Genomic DNA, 17,996 nt, shown 5'->3' with positions numbered 1-17,996 from the left:
AGCAGCTCAGGGGAGGTTTCCCAGGTGGGACCAGCTCCAAAGGGACAGATTTGGACGTTCCAGGGCAGGTCCCACTCAGGAAGATGCTACAGGAGGCTTAGGGAACATGGTCCCAAAGGAGGTCTGGCCAAAATGAAACTGATGCTAGAGATGGGCTTTCATGCAACTCTGAATTCCTCATTTAATTCCCAAGAAATGAGCAGGACAGTGCTGGTGCCTCTGGGCAGGAGGGACTGCTCAGGAAGGCTCCTGCAGCGCACAGGGATGTAGGGCTGGGGTTGGCTGGTGGGGTTTGGGTTCACTTTTAACCCCTGAAGGAAAGGTCACTTCACAGGATTCCAGAATGGGATTGAAGAGACCACCAAGCGCATTCAGTGCCGCGGGTACGAACACCTTCCACTGTCCCAGGCTGCTCCCAGTCCCTTCCAGCCTGGCCTGGGACACTTCCAGGAGCAGCCACAGCTCCCCCGTGCCTGCCAGCAACTGCTTTAAAAAAACACTCCTGGTGAGGCATTGGGTGAGAGGAAAAATGTCACTAAACCAGACAGAAACCGGTCATTTCTAGCAAGTAAGACAGCAGACAGATTATAAATACTAAACATTTATTATTTTTCTCATAGGAAGGTGGCAAGATTCAATTTCAAACAACAGGACGAGGGCTTTCATTGCTGTTGGGGTTTTGTTTTGCTTCCTTTAAGGGGAAAGAGACAAGGAGGAACTGGTGTAAAGGTACTACCAGAAGCAGTGCAAATTGAGATTAATTTCTTTCTTCAGCATCCCAGTGCTGAAACCACAAGCCTTTCCTAGTTAAATCAAGTCTATTTTCCAGTTTCTTGTACATGACTGAACAGTCAGGGCCCTCCTTCTCCCTCCCCCTTCCCCAGGGACATCCAGCAGTGACAGCTCTGCACAGCAGTGATGCCTGGAGAAGCCAACACGGTGACACTTCACCAAAATTAGACCTGAACAGAACAAAAATGCACAGAATTCCCTCCCTGCTCAGCCATGCCCAGGGCAGGGACCCTCTGCTGCAGCCCCCCAGTGCTTCAGGTTCCTGTCACAGACACGTATTACACAGCCACAAAAACACAGAAGAGGGAAATCAAAGAATCCAAGAACACCTCACTTCCAGTTTTGAACTAAGGAAGGCAAGCTTTGAACAGGAGTGACTGACACCTTGTGCAAGTCCATCATTAGACAGCTGGGAACGGGAGGCAAGTCCTGCCCACAGAAAATCCTCCTTGGAGCCACCCAAAGGCACCAGGCCTGACCCCAGCAGCAGCACCAGGAGCTGTCCCAGCCACAGCCTGGGGCTGTAAATCCCATCCTGTCCATGTCCTGGCAGAGCCAAGGCAGGCAAGCTCCCTGCTGCCCTCAGAAGTCGATGTTTGCCAGACCTGTGTGAAGACAAACAGGGATTTGGGGGAAGAAAGGAAGGTTTATTCTCACCCTCCCTGCCCTTCACTGCACCAAGGGCAGCTTCAAAGCATCTTTCTTGCTGTATGTGAGTTATTTCATTTTCTAAAAATTTAAACAAAAAGGATTTGGTGTGAGGAAAAGCAGGAAAAGGGTTGGGCTGTACTTTTCCAACCCTTTTTTGATTGTGATGCAGCAATTAATTTGCTGAAGTCAGTTTGCAGGAGCAGTGGAGTTATTCATGGCAGAGGGAACCACACCATGCTCAGGAACCTCGGGGTCTGCCCATGAAATTAGGAAGATGAAGCAGGGGAAAGTGCCATTAATGAGGGCAGGAAATTCCCACTGGATAAAAAAGCCCTGCTTTAGATGAAGGCATAGCCATGCCATGTCCATTGGACATTTGATTATCACCTTTGAGACCACTGACTTCTGTAACTTCTAAGATACCCTCAGCCCCCCAAACTGCCCTCAGCCCTTCTCAGACCACAGCAAAGAACAATGCTGACATCTCAAAACAGGGGCTGCTGTGAGCAGGTGAAATTGGGGCCTTAGCTCCTCTAAAAATAAACTGTGTATTGCAGTCACCACTCTTCAGCCTGAAGAAATCCCATGCAGAATGTGAGTTTTTGAGCTCAGAACTCTGGAGGATTCAGGAGAGCACCAGCACAAGGCCGCAGCTCTGTCACAGCAGCAGCAACAGGCTGTTGAAGAGCTCCTTTAGCCAGTTTTTGTTTGAAGATCTCTGTCAGAGGCTTTGCTGCCCAGCCAGGCTGCAGAGACCAAATCTATTCCCATGTGCTGAGGAACAGTCAGTAAAATCTGCTCTTGGATACTCTGTCAGGAGCAGGGAAAGGACAGGGAGGATGAAGGGGAGGAAATGATCTAAGCAGCAGACAGAGGTTTTCTGCAAAGACTGAAGTCCTTGAGATTGCAGCCAGAAGTAGAGACAAGCTGTGACTGCAACAGAGCTGTCTTTCTAATCTGCACAAACACAGGCTGTGGCCATCCATCCTTCAGCCAAACAATTCCCCTCATTTTGTCATGTCTTGAGCAGCAGCAACATCCAAATGCTACAGACAGCCTAAACCAAGTCTCTCTCTTTCACAGAAATTCCAGCCCAGGAGAGACAGAGTTTTAAGCACAAAAGGAACATGTAAAAGTGTTCAATTCATTTCAGAGGGAAGATTCTCCCCCAGGGAGAAAGTGGTGTGGAAAACTTCAGTGTCAGATGGCTGCAAATGGGGACAGTGCAGAGAAGCCTGGGATAAGTAATACAAATTTATCTTTGTGTTGTCAGGACACTGTGCCTTCATATACCATGTGCCCATATGGCACTTCCCATGCATGGGATTTGTAAACCTTTCAATTAGCACTGATGGGATAAAGCAGGCAGTTATTTAAAGTAACCCATACGGCATCTTCTGGTGGAAAAATTCCAACTCCCCTGTACTGGACAGGCTTCCCACTTGGATGCCCAGAAACCCTGCAAAGGCTGTTGGAGGAACAATCCCCAGCTGGGAGGTGCTCCCAGCCCAGGGGTGGAGCAGCAGCCTGGAGCAGGGGGACTCTGAGGTGTAACATCCCACCCCCAGCCCTCCCATGGGACATTTCCATGGCAGGATCACCTTACCCAGGTTGCTGCTGTCCTTGGAAGCCCAGCAGATGCAGTAGTGCTGCATCAGTTGTTCAAACAGCTCCTTTTCATCCAGGAATTCAAGGGCTTCTATTCTGTGGGAATAAAATGGAAGTGGGGATTTGAGCTGGACTCGCAGCAGAATTTTGACTGAATTGTTCACCCCAAGGGAGTGAAAACTGTGGCCAGAAAGGCAGTTACCTCTCCAGGGAATAATTGCAGGTATTTGGTCATGATGCCACCACTGCTCCCACCCTCATCAATGTATGGAACAAGTGACCCACAGGGTGCTCCCAACTCCTCATCCCTGGAATTCCCTGTTCCAGGACTCCCCTGTGTAACTCCTCACAAATACCAGGGCTGCTACTGAGGAGCTAAAGGGGCCAAAGTTCCTACATGCACCCCAAGGTGTGAAGTGCTGCAGAGGAACACTCTGGGAAAGACTTTTTTAAAGAAGAAGCATTTGCCTCAGTGATACTGGAGGACAGAGTTTACATAACCCTGTTTCCTGGCATGTGGAACAAGTGCAAGGAGATGAACAGATCCAAGGTAGCCAAAAATGCTGCAGAGAAAGCACGAGCTCTGTGTCTCCACCAGTGCCATATGGTCCCACCACACATCCCTGTTCCTATTTAAACCACCTCTGATTTCCACTCTCACCTGTTCAGTTCCAGGCTCTGAGAAACCCCCATGCATGAATATTTTGACCGAGGAAACTTGCTCAGCTAATTCCAGCTATGAGCAACTCACAGCAATTCACATTTCACATTATATCCCTAAGGAGTTACCCCTTAAAATTTCCCACTGTTTAGCATTTAATGCAGAAACATTCACAAAATCCAGGCAGATTTTAGTCCCTGCTCTGCAGGCCCAGCAGTCTCCCCCTCGTGATTTCAACGTGTCGTGGTTTAACCCCAGCCAAGATCTTCACAAGGAACATCTTGGGGACTGCAAAAAGTCAACACAGCATTTCTGTGGCACCTTCCATCTGCAGGTTTCTGTCAGGAGATGCCTTCTGTCACACCCAAATAAGCCATCACTACTTCCAGTCTGCTCCTGGCAGCATTCACCCTCTGGATCCTCAATCCAGGCACGATCCCAGAGGCTCTGCAGAGTTCCAGGCTCAGGAATGTTGTGCCTCGCCGGGCAGAACCTGCCTACAGCCCCCTGTGCCACACCAGGGGATCCCACACTACACAAGGACGGGAAGGACCTTGTTAGTGACACCTGAGGATGACTTTTGGGTCCCCAGGTGGTACCTTTTGACATCAGCCTGTGGCAGGAAGCTGTACACCTTCATCATATCGATGGCACGGGCGTTGTCCCAGCCGTTCTCCAGAAGCCGCTCCCTCTGGAAAACAAAGGGTAGCACAGCTCTCACAGGATTCCAGGGAAAACACCTGAGGACAGCTTCCCCCACTGAGGATTTCATGGGCAGCTGATTGAGCTGTCCTTTGAAGAGCTCCCAAACTCTTCCCTAAGTGTGCAGGGCCAGGCAGGACTGGGCTCTGACCAGGAGGCTTTGTGCCACCACTGACATTGAGTTGTCAAAGAGAAGCTCTGGGGTGGCCTAACTGTGGCCTGCCAGGACCTGAAGGAGCCAACATGAAACATGGAGAGAGTGTTTACAAGGGATGGAGTGCCAGGACACAGGGAATGGCTCCCAGTGCCACAGGGCAGGGCTGGATGGGATTTTGGGTAGCAATTGTTCCCTGGGAGGGTGGGCAGGCCCTGGCACAGGGTGCCCGGAGCAGCTGTGGCTACCCCTGGATCCCTGGCAGTGTCCCAGGCCAGGCTGGACAGGGCCTGGAGCACTCTGGGACAGTGGAAGGTGTCCCTGCCATGGCAGGGGTGGCACTGGATGATCTCTGCAATCCCTTCCAAACCAAACCATGCCCCGATTCCAGGGTAACGTGGCCAGCAAAGGGCTCAGTGACTGCCCCAGCCCCCCAGGCAGGCTCAGCACTCACAGCCAGGTCAGCCAGGCTCAGTGTCAGCCCCCCAGGCCGTGTGCCCCTCACCTGGGACTGCAGGGAGGTGCAGAGCTCCACCCCGGCCAGGTTGCACTGCCGGCGCTGCAGGTTCTCGATCATGATCTGCCCGAAGCGATCCCTCATGTTCACCTCGGGGAGAGAAGGAGACAAAAGTGTTCCCCCTTCCCACCACCACGGGGGAAAGCAGGGCCCTGCACAAACCCCTGGGTTGCCTACATCACAAAACGCACAGGGAATCAGTGATACCAAAGCAAAATGCACAGGGAATCAGTGATACTGATGCAAAATGCACAGGGAATCAGTGAGTGGCACATCCTGACAGCAGCTCTCACTCCCCACTGCCTCCTCCTCCTTCTGCTACTCCACAGCAGGGGGACAATGACACAGGACAGTGACCCAGGACAGTGCCACTGCCCTCCCCGGGCTGGCAGCACAGCTGCCTCTGCTTTCAGCTTCTCAGCAGCTTGCTTCAGCACTCCAGCAGTGATTTACAGCCTGGAAGATCCTGTTACTTATTCCTGGAGCCACCTAGTTCCCCCGAGGCAGTGTTGTACTTCCACAGGGAGAAACAGAGTTCATGCTGATGTGATTTTTGCTCCACTTTGCCAAAGAACACAGAGGTAATTATGTAATGTCATACACCCAGAGCCAGCACTCAGCACCGTTTCTTCTTCCTCTGCTTTAGCTAAATCAATATTCTGTGGTTTTTTCCACGTATGGATTAAGTCTCAATTATTTTGCTTCAACATAAGTCCAGAAATTGTCTTTCAGAATAGCTGTGTTTTCTCCACAATGAGCTAACCAAGCTCCAAGGTAAAACACATTACTACAGAAATTCAGCACAAACTGCTGTTTCTACAAAAGGACGTGGCCCACTCTCATTCCTCAACAACTCCCACCCACGAGAGCCATTTCAATGGCAACAATGCAGGTCTAAAAATGCCCCTCTGGTTTTACCTGCTCATAATTGATAACCATGGCCACGGGGAAGGTGCTTGCTGCCCACTTGAGCAGGTTTGCAGACTGCTGGGGGGTCATGTAAACCAGCACACACTCGGCCACCAGCAGCGTTGGCAAACTGGAAAACAAAACCAAAGGAAAGCATGATTTCAAAAGTGGAAAGAACAAGAAAAATCTACTGAGGGTTGTGAGCAAGCAAGTCACTCCATGTCCACAGAATTTCCTGAAAGAGCTCCATTTTTTCTGAACTAGACACTGAAGACTGAATGAAATCTCTTCATCACATTGACTAAAGCTGGGATTTCTGGCAGCTGTGAATTAATGAACCACAGGAGACTCCCGTGGTTGTGAACCAGAGATTTTAGGGCTCAGTCTCCCCAAAGCCAGCCCTGAGCACAGAACAGTGAGCATTCTGTAAGTCCTCCCTGACAGCAGGAACTGAGGTGTGTTAAAATTCCCTTTGCAGGACAGTTGTGCTCTGCAGACACAGCTCACACTCCTGTAGAGATCAGTGAAACCAGGCATTAATTACAAATTGAAAAAAAAAAAGTTTTCTCTTTAAAAGAAGTTCTAAGAAGAATTTTAATTAGACAAATTTGTTCAGTATCTGTAAAACAATCTTCACATATTATTATCTAACAAAATGTAATCTATAGTTTGCACGTTGCCTCTTCCCCCTCCATCCACCAAACAACAAAAATAGACATCCACACAAGTGATCTTCTTCACAATTATTGAGTTTGCTTCTAATTGCTGGAAGGAAAGGGGAAAAAAAGTCACTAGAAGCAGGAGAAATTCCACAAGGAGCAGCAATGTAGGCAAGCAAGGCAACATTTCAGAGGATGGAAGTGTAAAGAATTAAATGGCAATTTGATGCATTCTGCTTCCCCATATGCTCTCTCCCACCCAGCCAGATCGCTGCTATTTATATTGCTGAGATTTTAAAGGTCTGTCCATCATCCACTCAAAAACTCAACTCCTGCCCCCCCAAAGCCTCATGCTGAACGAGAAAACCCCAGAGAAGCTTTGGGATTCAGATCCCAAGGACTCCACTGCAGTCCCACCAAAAGGTTTAGGGAACAACAGGGGTTCAAGAGGAGGCCACAGAAAATAATTGCAGAGATACAACTGAGAAATCACAGAATCCTGGAATGGTTTGGGTTGGAAGGGATCAGAGACCTCCCAATGCCACCCCCTGCCAAGGGCAGGGACGTTTTCCACTGTCCCAGCTCCAGGCCCTGCCCAACCTGGCCTTGGACAATGAAAAAAAAAAAACTAAAAACCCCCAATGGAACCCCTCTGGTCTTACTGTACATCCAAGCTATGTTTCTTTAGCTTTTCCTCCAGATCTGAGGAGAAACGCAGGTCTGCTCCCACTATGGAATATCGACTGGAGTCCAGGCTGTGGGAATCTGCAAGGCAAAAACATGGAGACACCAACGTCACAACGACAGGGCTGTGGAGCTGTGAATCAAAGAAACTCCACAGGAGCACATGGATTTTGGTCTGTTATACTCAACCATGAGCAGCACAAACTCCCCTTTTTAAACCATGAATTCCCTTCCCAGCTGTGTTTCCAGTGCTCCCTCAGCAGCAGACCCTGCACAGAGCCTCCCTCTCCCTGTGCAGCCACGCTGAAGCTGAGAGGTTATCCCAGCTGTTACCATGGTTTCCAGGAATGCAGAGAGAAGGAAAATGGGAAGATTAAAGGCAGGATTTCTTGTTTTGTTTGGGGAGTCTTCTTAGATGGCCCAATGTATGTACATAGGAACTACATAAAAGTGCATCCGTTTCTGAGAAACTAAGCGACAGTATTTCAAATATTAACAACACATACAGCTATATAAATTAGCTATATATGTAGTTATATAATAAATACGGGGAGCAGACATAGACTTGGGGCCAAAAAAAAGTCATCATTAGCCTTTTGGTGTGACTTAGTGGTGGTATTTAGGAAAGAGTCAAATTAGAGAAGGTATTCTGAGCAACAGACATTCCCCTGGGATACAACAGGATCCTGTGGATGCTTCAAATCCAGAGCCCAAGGAGCCTCTGCCACCCTGGCACAGCTGGGGGGGAGCAGCAGAGTCTCTCTGACACCCAGCAGCCGTGAATGCACCCAGAGGAGGCCAGTGCCCACAGGAGGCACTTCCCAACTGCTCCATCAACCCCCTCATGGCCAAAGTCCTGCAGGATCACTGGGATGGCTCTGGAACACCTCAGCTTTTCTGGAGAGGACTCCCGACCTCCCTGAGCAGCCCCTTCCATGGAGAAATTCTTCCTGATGTCCAACCTGAGCCTGCCTGGCACAGCTGGAGTGAGGAGAGAAGAGAAGCCAAGTGACAGGATGAAAGGGGTTTCCATTTCAGGAGAGGGGGAACAAAAAAAACTGGGAACAAGTGTGGGTTTTCTCAATTATCACATCAAACACTCCAGAGGATGTATCTCTGTTCAGTTTCCAAGTGACCAACCCCTGAAAGTGGCACCAGCAAGTGACAATAGCTGCCATTCCAGCAACACTTGGGAGCAGATCCAGGAATCAGAAACAGTTCAGAAAAGAGAGTTACAAGGGAAGAAAAGAAAAAAAGAAAAAAAAAGAAAGTTGTGCGGCAAATGATTCAACATTTTGAGTCAAGGCTTTTTCCATGTGCATGTTCTGTAATAGCTTTACTACTTCCCACACCCTTCTATTTAAGTGATTACATCAAGGCCATGATAATGGCATCAAAAAAAGCCACCCAAAAACCCCACCACACACAGGGAAGTTCTGAAATAGGGATTGGTTTCTGGCCATGGATACGGCACGGCGAGCGTCAGCCACCACAATTAGTAGGGGATTAATGCCAGCTCCCTGTCCAGCCTGGACACACAAACACAACAATAAAGAACAGAAATAAAAGCCACCAATAAACCACTAAACTTTTTAAGTGATCCAGGAAAGAAGGAGCACAGACTCCAAGGTGGAAGTGAAGGTGCCCTGCTCACATCACGCTGATTCCAGCACTGTTGTCATAAAATCCAGGATTGCTTTGGGTTGGAAGGGACCACAGAGACCACCCAGTGCCACCCCCTGCCATGGGCAGGGACACCTCCCACTGTCCCAGGCTGCTCCAACCTGGCCTTGGGCACTGCCAGGGATCCAGGGGCAGCCACAGAACCTGTGCCAGGGAGGGATTTCTCCTCAGAATCTCACTGAAATTTCCCCCTTTTCTGATCAGACTTAACTGGGCAAACCCCAACTGCTCCATCACCTCTCCCTGAGGGAGCAAACAATCACTGATGGCATCCGGGGCCAGTTGGAACTGCCCCTGTCCCCTGCCTGGAGGGCAGAAATCCACCCACAAATACCCCCAAAACTGCTGGGACGTGGTCTGGCACCAACTCCTACCTTCCTGCAGAGCTGGAGGTTCCTGGGGCTGTGCTGTGCAGGGCCAGGGCTGCACTGGGATGTTCCCGGTGGGTTCCTTCCCACTCAGGATATTCTGTGCAGTTACAAAGTGAGCAATCTGCTGCCCAGGACTGAGCAGCCTTGCTGCAAATGGATTTTACAATTCCTGCACTTTACAAACTCACAGGGCAGCTGGGAGAGGAAAACCAAGCTCCAGCTTGGCAGCACGCTCACGTGGCCCCCACTGATTTCTCGTGAGGAACAGGAGCTTGTTTGAACTGGATTGATTTTCTGTGCATGCTCAAAGCCCTCTGTTCATTCTTACTGCAGGGCTGTGGCTCAGGCCAGCTGCCCTAATGCTGCCACAGCCAGAGACATTTGGTGGCTTCAAGCACTGAAAATCCCATACCCCAGGCACCAATTCCCACCTAGGCACCACCTCCTCGTGTTTGTTTTCAATGAGGTTGTTTGGTTGGAACCACCCTGGGGATTGGTGTGATGCTCAAACTCAGCCATGTACAAAGATTCTCCCTGTACTTGGCTGAAATGAAGGTTTGAGAAACACCAAACCCAGATTTCATTTGGGAAATGCAAGGGAGTGGAGAGAGAAGGGGAGGAAGATGAGCCCCACCACCCCAGCCAGGCTCTCCTGGCCCAGGCACAGGGCTCAGCTCTCCAGGGATAATCAATACACACAATTCTGTGTTTATTTCCTGTGACTCTGACACAGAGGTACCAACACAAGTGGTTCAAATTTCACTGTCATAGAACAAGACAAGCTTGTAGTAATTGAGTAGTAGCAGAGGCTGCTTATAGTTGCCTTTTGACCTCACCACACTGAATCTTTTCTGTGCAGCAGTGTCAGGAGAGGGAACTGCTGAGCTGAGGGAGGCCTCAGGCTGACCCTGCTGCAGCCTCCAGGCACACGGAGCTCTTCCTCTGCCATGAGATTTCAGCTCTCTTCCCTTACTCTCTTCTCACATTAGTGCAACAATTTCCTGGAGGTTTTCCAAGAGACAGCATGCAGGCTACTATTGACTCGGAGAGATTTCATTAGGGTTTTCATGGAAGGTGTCTCTGGCAGCTTTACAGAGCCCTACAGAGCCTGCTGTGCACGCTGCTCTCCCCCAGCTCAGGGTGCACTGCCCCACACCCAGCTGGTCCGGCAGCTCAGGGACAGCCCCTGCAGGTCCCCCTGACACCAACATGGGGTCACAGCAAAGTCTGGGATGGAGGGAAGATGAAACAAGTGCCCAGGCAGGGCAGGAGGTGTGAGGGGCACACAGAGGGGACAGTTTGCACCTGTTAAGGTGACAGAGGTGCAGCAGTGACCTGCCAGCACACCCAGCAGACACTGCCACTGAGCTCTGGGGACAGTGTGCTGGGGTGGTGCCACAGGGATGTCACTGGGGTCACCTCGCTGCATTCCTGGGCTGCAGCTCTGTCCTGGAGCTGCTCTGGCTGCCCCAAAACCAGTGAAACTGGGGATCAGCAGCAGCCTTGTGGCATGACAAGATTGAGGGGGAGCAGAAAAGCAGCGAGAGAACCTGAATCCTGTCAGTCCATATCAGCACAAGTCACAGCCAGAATTCCAAACAATCCAAACCAATCCTTCCTGCTACACCAGAGACAGGAGTGTGAGCTGATGTGGGCATGCACTGGAGGGACAGGACTCTGAAATCCCAGGGCACATCCCATGTGTAACATCTCCCCGACTGCCAGTGCTGCTCCCCTGTGCCAGGTGGCATTCCCAGAGCACTGCCCAGCTGGACCAGGTCACACCAAAGGTGGTATCATCCCCAGGATGATTCCCAGCCTTCCAGAGGGAAAAGTCAAAGAGAGGAAACTCCTACCAACAGTGGCACTTAAGTTCTTTTCTAGCTTTTTCTCAAAAATACTTAAAATTGCTTTGTATTTCTGCACCCTTACTGAGCTCATGCTTTCACCCATCAATTTATTCTAATACCCAGATCCTGCAGGAAGGCAGCAATAATCATTTACATGTGAGGCACAAACTGTTTTCCCCCCCATGTGCATCACTTTCTATTAATCCACATTGAAATCATCATCAAGTCACTAATTTCACAAGATACTTGCACAGTTCTTTACCACTCTTCAGAGTTTGGATTTGCCAACAAGCTGCCACTTACTAATCACTCTATTTTCCCAATTTTTTCTTGGTGTTGAACAACAACATATCCTCGAGCACAGATCTCCATCTCCTCCATAACAAAAATGAACAACATATGCTGGCCCTCCATCCCAGCTCCTCATCCATATGAGAACCATTCCCTCCTCACCACCACGGTGCCACTTCCCTGGCACACTTTGCCATGGGACACAGTCAAAACACACTCTTGAAATCCAAGCACTGCACTGATGTCATTTTCCAACAGAAATGTTGCCTTAGAGAACTCCAGCAGGTCTGGGAAGCACAACTTCTCTTTCCAAAAGCCATGGTGACTCTTTCTCAACACACCCTATGATTCCTGTGCTCCTCTGTTGGACTTCCTGTGGTTTGTTCAGTAGAGACATCTGTCCCACTGCCCTGGGGGTCCCTGGATTCCCCCTGGAGCCCACCTGAGCCACAGCCACAACTTCCAGCTGGGGACAGTTTGAACTGACAAGGCACAGACCAACCAGAAGCCCAGTAAATTCCTTGTCAGGTCCCTTCAGATCTGTAAGAACTCTCTGCTCATCTGTTTGTTTAGTTTATCCACTTATCCCAGCACCTCTTCTGCTGGCACCTCCCCACAAAGTTAATTAACTTCCATTAATTGATCCTTAAACCAGAGTTCTGAGAGATCTCACTGGATGTGACCTCTGGCTGGGGCTCAGTTCAAACTGGAGCTCCATAACACTCCCAGCACCACCCCAAAGATCCCTGTGCAGCAGCCTGGCAGCAGCAAGGATTCAAAACTCAAGTTTTATCACCCAGCACTGAGAAGGAGCCAGAGAAGCAGCTCCAGAGACACCAGTGTCCCCAGCACAGCTGTGGGGGCTGGCTGCTCACAGCCCTGGGTCCCAGCAAGGCAGGCTGCCAGCTCTGCAGGTGTGCTGGTGTCCCAGGTGTACCTGCAGTCCCTCGGGAACACAAAGCCAGCCCCTGGGGTGCCTGTGGCACAGAGCTGGTGCAGCACATCCCCCTGGGCTCAGGAGGGGTGCTCGGGAGCCAGGGGGACCCTTCTGCTGAGCTGGGGCTCTGGCCTCTCATCTTTGGAGGTCTGAGGGTCCAAGGGAGACCCCTGCCCTCCCAAGGATGTCTGCAGGGCTGGGAGGTGAAGACACACTAAGCAGCAGCAGTAAAAAGTGCAGAGTGTGCCCATGGCAGGGCCCCAGGTGGTCGCAGCAGGCCCTGCCAGGGTCATACAGAGCAGTTGCTGTGGGGGATGCAGGGATTACTGCCCCTCTCAATTGTCAAAGCAGCTGCTACAGCCCAGCATCTGCACTGAGAACACAACCTCAATGAACCCAGGGAATTTTCCTCAAGTAAAAAGGTTTTCAGGTGCACTCCTGACACAAACGCACATTTATAGAATGACTTGGGCTGGGAGGGACATCATGGACCATCCAGGGCCACCCTGCCATGGGCAGGGACACCTCCCACTGTCCCAGGCTGCACCAAGCCCCAACGTCCAGCCTGGCCTTGGACAGGGGAGTTCACAACCCTCTGTTCCATAATGAGGTTAGAAACCAACCAGAGTACATCCCAGCGCCTGAAATGATTATCCTTTAACACCAAAATGTACCAAACAGCCCTGGCTGATGAGCCTGGACTGTGCAGGCTGTGTTTCTGCTGTAAACTCTGCTGAATGTAAAGATTTGTGCTCTTAATGAGACAGAAAGCAGATAAACACTCGACAGATATTTTAATCCAGTATCCATGCCTCTCTGTAGCACTTTTTCCTTTCCTGTGACAGAAAAGGAGCTACATATGAAAGGAAAAAAAAAAACCCAACAACTTTCTGCCAGAATAAAACCACTTAAAGAGAAGACATTTCTAACATGACATGGAACAAATGGGCAGGAGTCTGCATGAGAAGAAAAAAGCCTCTTTTCCCTCCCAATTCTCTGTCCAAACAGCATTTCAAACATTAAAAGCCTGCCCACATAGCAGAACAAAATGATCAGAAAAGTTTTAAAAGTGCTACAGTACATCACTGAGTGAGTTTGAAGATGACTCACCTATTAGAAGAGAGTCCCCTGAATGGGATTCCATAATTGGTTTTGACAGGGGAGGTTTTGATCTGTGGGAAGAAGGAAGAAGCATCTCAGAGCAGTTAAGCCTGTGGAGCAGTGTGCTTACAGCTTTTTTTCTTGACATATATATATATATATAAATGTGTGTGTGAGTGTGTGTGTCTGTGTGTGTGCCAGAGGCAGCCAAGGGAATTTCTCTGCCCTCTGCTGGAAAGGAAAACCTTTGCAGGTCTGGTGAAGCTGGAGCTCAATTTTATACACGATTTCTTTTTTGGGAGAATCTGTCAGGAGGAATCCAGGTACTCTGTAATGTGTCCTCAATAACCCCTGATGGATCCATCCCAATGGGATATTCCCTGCAGCTGTGCTGCTTCCAACTGAACATCTGGGAATTCAGAAAACTGAGGAAGTCCTTGCTGTGGGTTGTAGCTCAGTTTTCTGAGTTGTATTAATCTTTCTGGCACTGGAAATTGCTGAGGTTCAGGCCCCAGGGGGTTGCAGGCCTGAGCTCCTGGTTCTTTTCCGGGTTTTCAGTTTAGAAGCATCATAAAGTCACCCCAGGACTCTGGGCCAGTGGCTGCACAGACTGCCTCCATAATGAACTTTTATTCTACACATAATCATGGAATAGTTTAGGAAAGGATATCAAAGCCCATCCAGAGCCACCCCTGCCATGGCAGGGACACCTCCCAGTGTCCCAGGCTGCTCCAAGCCCTGTCCAGCCTGGGACACTTCCAAGGATCCAGGGGCAGCCACAGCTGCTCTGGGCACCCTGTGCCAGGGCCTCACCCCCCTCACATCCGAGAGCATGGAGAGTTTCTCAGCAGAGATGAAACAGTGACACTGCCAGTCAGTCTCCCACAGGCCTCACACTTACTTGATATTATGGATTTTTCTTGCAACGATCATGGGAAAATCCACTTCAAAATATTTCCTAGGGAGAAGGTTTTCATCCTGGGAATTGCAGGGAGACACTGGAATTAGGGACACTCGAGTTTTACATGCACAGGACAAGACAGAACCCCAAATCCTGAACAGTTCTGGATTGGCTTAGGCTGGCATTTATAACAGTGGCAAAACAATGTCCCACAGCTTAAAACCCCCCAAAAGCCAACAAAACTCAGCTGAGAGACATCAGAATGGCCTCTAAGAGTTAAAGAAATCATTTAACGCTTTATGTAATAATCACAGAATCCCAGGACAGCTGGGGTTGGAAGGGACCTCTGGAGGTCACCCAGGGCAGGTGACACAGGAGCGTGCCCAGGTGGGGCTGGGATGTCCCCAGAGAGGGAGAAGGGCTCTAAACCCAGACATCAGGTCACTGAAACACTCCAACCATCTGTTCTGGGGATCTGGGAGAGCACAGCAAGAGGGAACTGCCCCAGCACTGACCATGGTTTCAGCACAGCCTCCGAAGCACAGAACCAGGAAGGTTTTGCACAGGCTCACACTGCCCACACTGCAGCCAGAGCCCAGCACACCAGCCTGCCTGCACTACAAAAGAGGGGAAAGCTCTTCATTCCCTGCTGGCACCATTTCCCAGCCTGGGGAAGCCGTGCCAAGTCTCTCCCTGTGCAGCAATCCCTTTGTGATGGATGTGGCTGCCTGTTCTGGCTGTCACCCCGTGAATTTCTGAGCTGGAACCAGCACTCAGAGCCCTCAACACCCCAGTCACTCCCTCTCAGCCTCTGGACATTCATTACACCACACTTGCTCTCTGAAGGGACAAAGAATGGGAATTACAGGCCCCACTTCAGCTTTTAAAATCACTTGTACCAAAACTCTACACTGGCAGAGCTTTTAGAGGAATGCAGGTAAGATAAAAGCTTCACATCTCAGAAAACAAAAATAAAAATTAGAATTGTCTCCCTTCCACTGATAGAATAGAATGAATTGTGACCAAGCAAAATGCTCCTCAGGCTTCCCCCCAGAACCCAAATTTAGCAATGTAAATGCTAATGAGAAGACAATTCACTCAGAGGTGTGTTTCCCCAGAATGACACCATCATACCACACCTGGATAACTGAATTTCCATGAACTGCACACACACACACAAACACTCCTATCCATAGAACAGGCTGCCCAGAGGAGCTGTGGCTGCCCCTGGAGCCCTGGAAGTGTCCACAGCCAGGCTGCATGGGGCTGGGAGCAGCCTGGGATACAGGAAGGTTTCCAGATTCCTTCCAATCCAAAGCACTCTGTGATTCCATGATTTACACAAATAAACTGAGACCTGGAATCCCAGGGACGTGGGGAAGTGTGGCAGCAGGTCAGGGAGGGATCCTGCCCTCATCCCTGCTGAGGCACAGCTGCAGGCTCCAGTCCTGAGCTCCAGGAACGACCAGGAGCTGCTGGGGGGGGTCCAGCAGAGGCCACAGGGAGGATTTGGGGTCTGGAGCATCTCTGGTCAGCCTGGAGAAGGGAAGGCTGAGAGGGGATCCCATCAATCCACACAAATCCCTCCCAGCGGTGTCACAGGATGGAGCCAGACTCTGTTCAGTGACAGGACGAGCAGCAATGGCCAAAAACTAAAACATAACAAGTTCCACCCCGACATGAGGAGGAACCTCCTTCCATGACAGAGGAAAGAGCAGAGCCCTGGAACAGCTGCCCAGGGAGGGTGTGGATCTCCCTCAGGAGACATCCCAAACCCACCTGGACACGTTCCTGTGTCACCTGCTCTAGGTGGTCACCAGAGCTCCCTTCCAAGCCCAGCTATTCTGGGGTTCTGTGAGAGCTGCTGCTGTGGCCCTGCACAGTGCCCTGTGTGCCACAGGCAGCCTGGAGGAGCCAGAGCAGCCCCAGGTCCCCAGGCAGGCTGTCCCTGCAGCGCCCCTCACCTTGAGCCTCCAGAACAGGGTGTCCATGCCAGCCCCAAGGTTCACAACCTGACAGTTGCACTCTGTCCTCTCCAGGAAAGCCTTGATCAGGTGACTGACCCCGTGCACACGAGCATAGTAACCTGCAGCAATGACACACACACCTGGGGGTTACCACTGTCACACAACACCCCGTGTTTAACACTCAGGAACATCTGTAGGAAGAATAATGCCCTCTTTTCAAGATATCTCAAGGCTTCTGTTCTTTTTTAATTAAAAACTGATAAAACTCAGCTCCTTGGGTAAATAGTTTTAGTTGAGGTTCAGCTCAGGTAGAGCAGAATAATTCCACACTTGCAGAGACCCAAGTGTCCTGGGTCAAACCAGCATTTCTGACTGCTCTGAGGAGATCTCCACACTGGGACACACACAGACAGCCCACTCAGGACACAGAGAGCAAAGGAAGAGGGTTTTGATTCACAGACTGATATTTAAAAGGTCAGACACAGCACAGAGTTACTGCTGTGAGGAGCCCTTGTCTCATTCACACCCACATTCCCTCCCCTCCCTAACTCCCAGGTTTTGTCAGGACACGTGAGGTGTCCCCAGTCCTGCTCCAACTTGCCTCTGTTGATCTCAGGAGCTTTCCTTTCCTTGGCTTGTCTCACAAAATACTGGATGTAAGGGTCCTTCCAGTAGCCAACACTCACAGCAAACCTGGGTAGCAGCAGGGGAAAGAGAGAATTATGAAATAAAACCACCAAAATTGGCCCTAAAAGACACACAGGCTGGAAGGGTCCCTCTGGCCTGGCTGTGCACATGCAGACATGCTTTAAAAATCTGCTCTATCTGTGGAATTGCTTTAATTAAGAGATTATATAAAGTTTAGTTAGAAATTTTAGCTGTTGCCATATTCAACAAGCATCTTTTTAATGTCTTCACTACTGAAAGAAATTTTGTGAGCAAAGACCCAAATCTCAAATATTCCCTGCTGGGGGACCCAGAGGATGAATTGTGTGTCTCCAGCTCCTCAGACACACAAATCAGACACGCTCTGTTATGTGACAGGGAGTTTGCACTTATCCCAGAGCTCCCACACATCAATTCAATACTGTTTTAACAGAAGTTGTGAGTTTTATAATCGATTCCTAAAGGAAAATTGTCTAGCCAAACCGAACCAGCTAACGATCTGCTGCCACAAAACCCAAAAGGTTTCTGTGGCACTGGGGGGTTCACCCTCGCACACACTGGGATCAGCCCGGGCCGTGACCCCAGCCGGGCCCGGGGCACACACACCCACAGAGCCGCGGCACCGGGAGAGGACGGGGCCGCTCCCGGGACCGCCCGAGCATCGACCCCCCCTCCCCCCCCGCCCGGTACAAAGGGCCTCGGCGGGCGCTGTCCCGGTACCGTTTGCAGACGGACGCGTCCTCGCACGTTCCTCGCACCGCCTCGTCCGCCTCGTCGGGGCCGGCGGCGGCCGCCATGGAGCGCGCGGGGCCCGGCCCTGCCGCCACCCCTGCGGCCCCGCCCCGCCGCCTCTCATTGGCCGGCCCCCGCCGGAACCCGGCCGCCATTGGTC

At 50.6% G+C, this 17,996-nt stretch overlaps 1 protein-coding gene across 1 annotated transcript; it reads right to left on the bottom strand.

Annotated features, from left to right (window-relative positions):
- Positions 1–599: 599 nt before the first annotated feature.
- Positions 600–17,930, bottom strand: LCMT1 (leucine carboxyl methyltransferase 1). The gene is made up of 11 exons (XM_066198323.1): positions 17,825–17,930; positions 17,040–17,131; positions 16,436–16,557; positions 14,472–14,548; positions 13,580–13,641; positions 7,316–7,418; positions 6,004–6,124; positions 5,074–5,175; positions 4,312–4,403; positions 3,050–3,147; positions 600–1,397 (listed from the first exon to the last, which is right to left on the bottom strand). Exons 1-11 carry the CDS (start codon positions 17,899–17,901, stop codon positions 1,375–1,377), a joined length of 969 nt encoding a protein of 322 aa, XP_066054420.1. The 5' UTR covers positions 17,902–17,930; the 3' UTR covers positions 600–1,374.
- Between the last annotated feature and the right edge of the window lie 66 nt (positions 17,931–17,996).

Source organism: Chamaea fasciata, unplaced genomic scaffold, assembly GCF_029207755.1.
Source record: "Chamaea fasciata isolate MVZ Bird 193981 ecotype frontalis unplaced genomic scaffold, bChaFas1.0.hap1 SCAF_16, whole genome shotgun sequence".
In the NCBI taxonomy this organism is placed as follows: domain Eukaryota; kingdom Metazoa; phylum Chordata; class Aves; order Passeriformes; family Sylviidae; genus Chamaea; species Chamaea fasciata.
Note: the sequence above shows the minus strand (reverse complement) of the source record. Positions and strands in the feature narration are given on the sequence as shown.

Coding starts and splice junctions, on each gene's coding strand:
- LCMT1 (XM_066198323.1), bottom strand. CDS start 17,901: ATGGCGGCCGCCGCCGGCCCCGACGAGGCGGACGAGGCGGTGCGAGGA. Junction 13,642..14,471: donor AGAAAAATCCATAATATCAA/GTAAGTGTGAGG, acceptor TTCTTCCCACAG/ATCAAAACCTCCCCTGTCAA. Junction 1,398..3,049: donor CAAGGACAGCAGCAACCTGG/GTAAGGTGATCC, acceptor GTCTTCACACAG/GTCTGGCAAACATCGACTTC.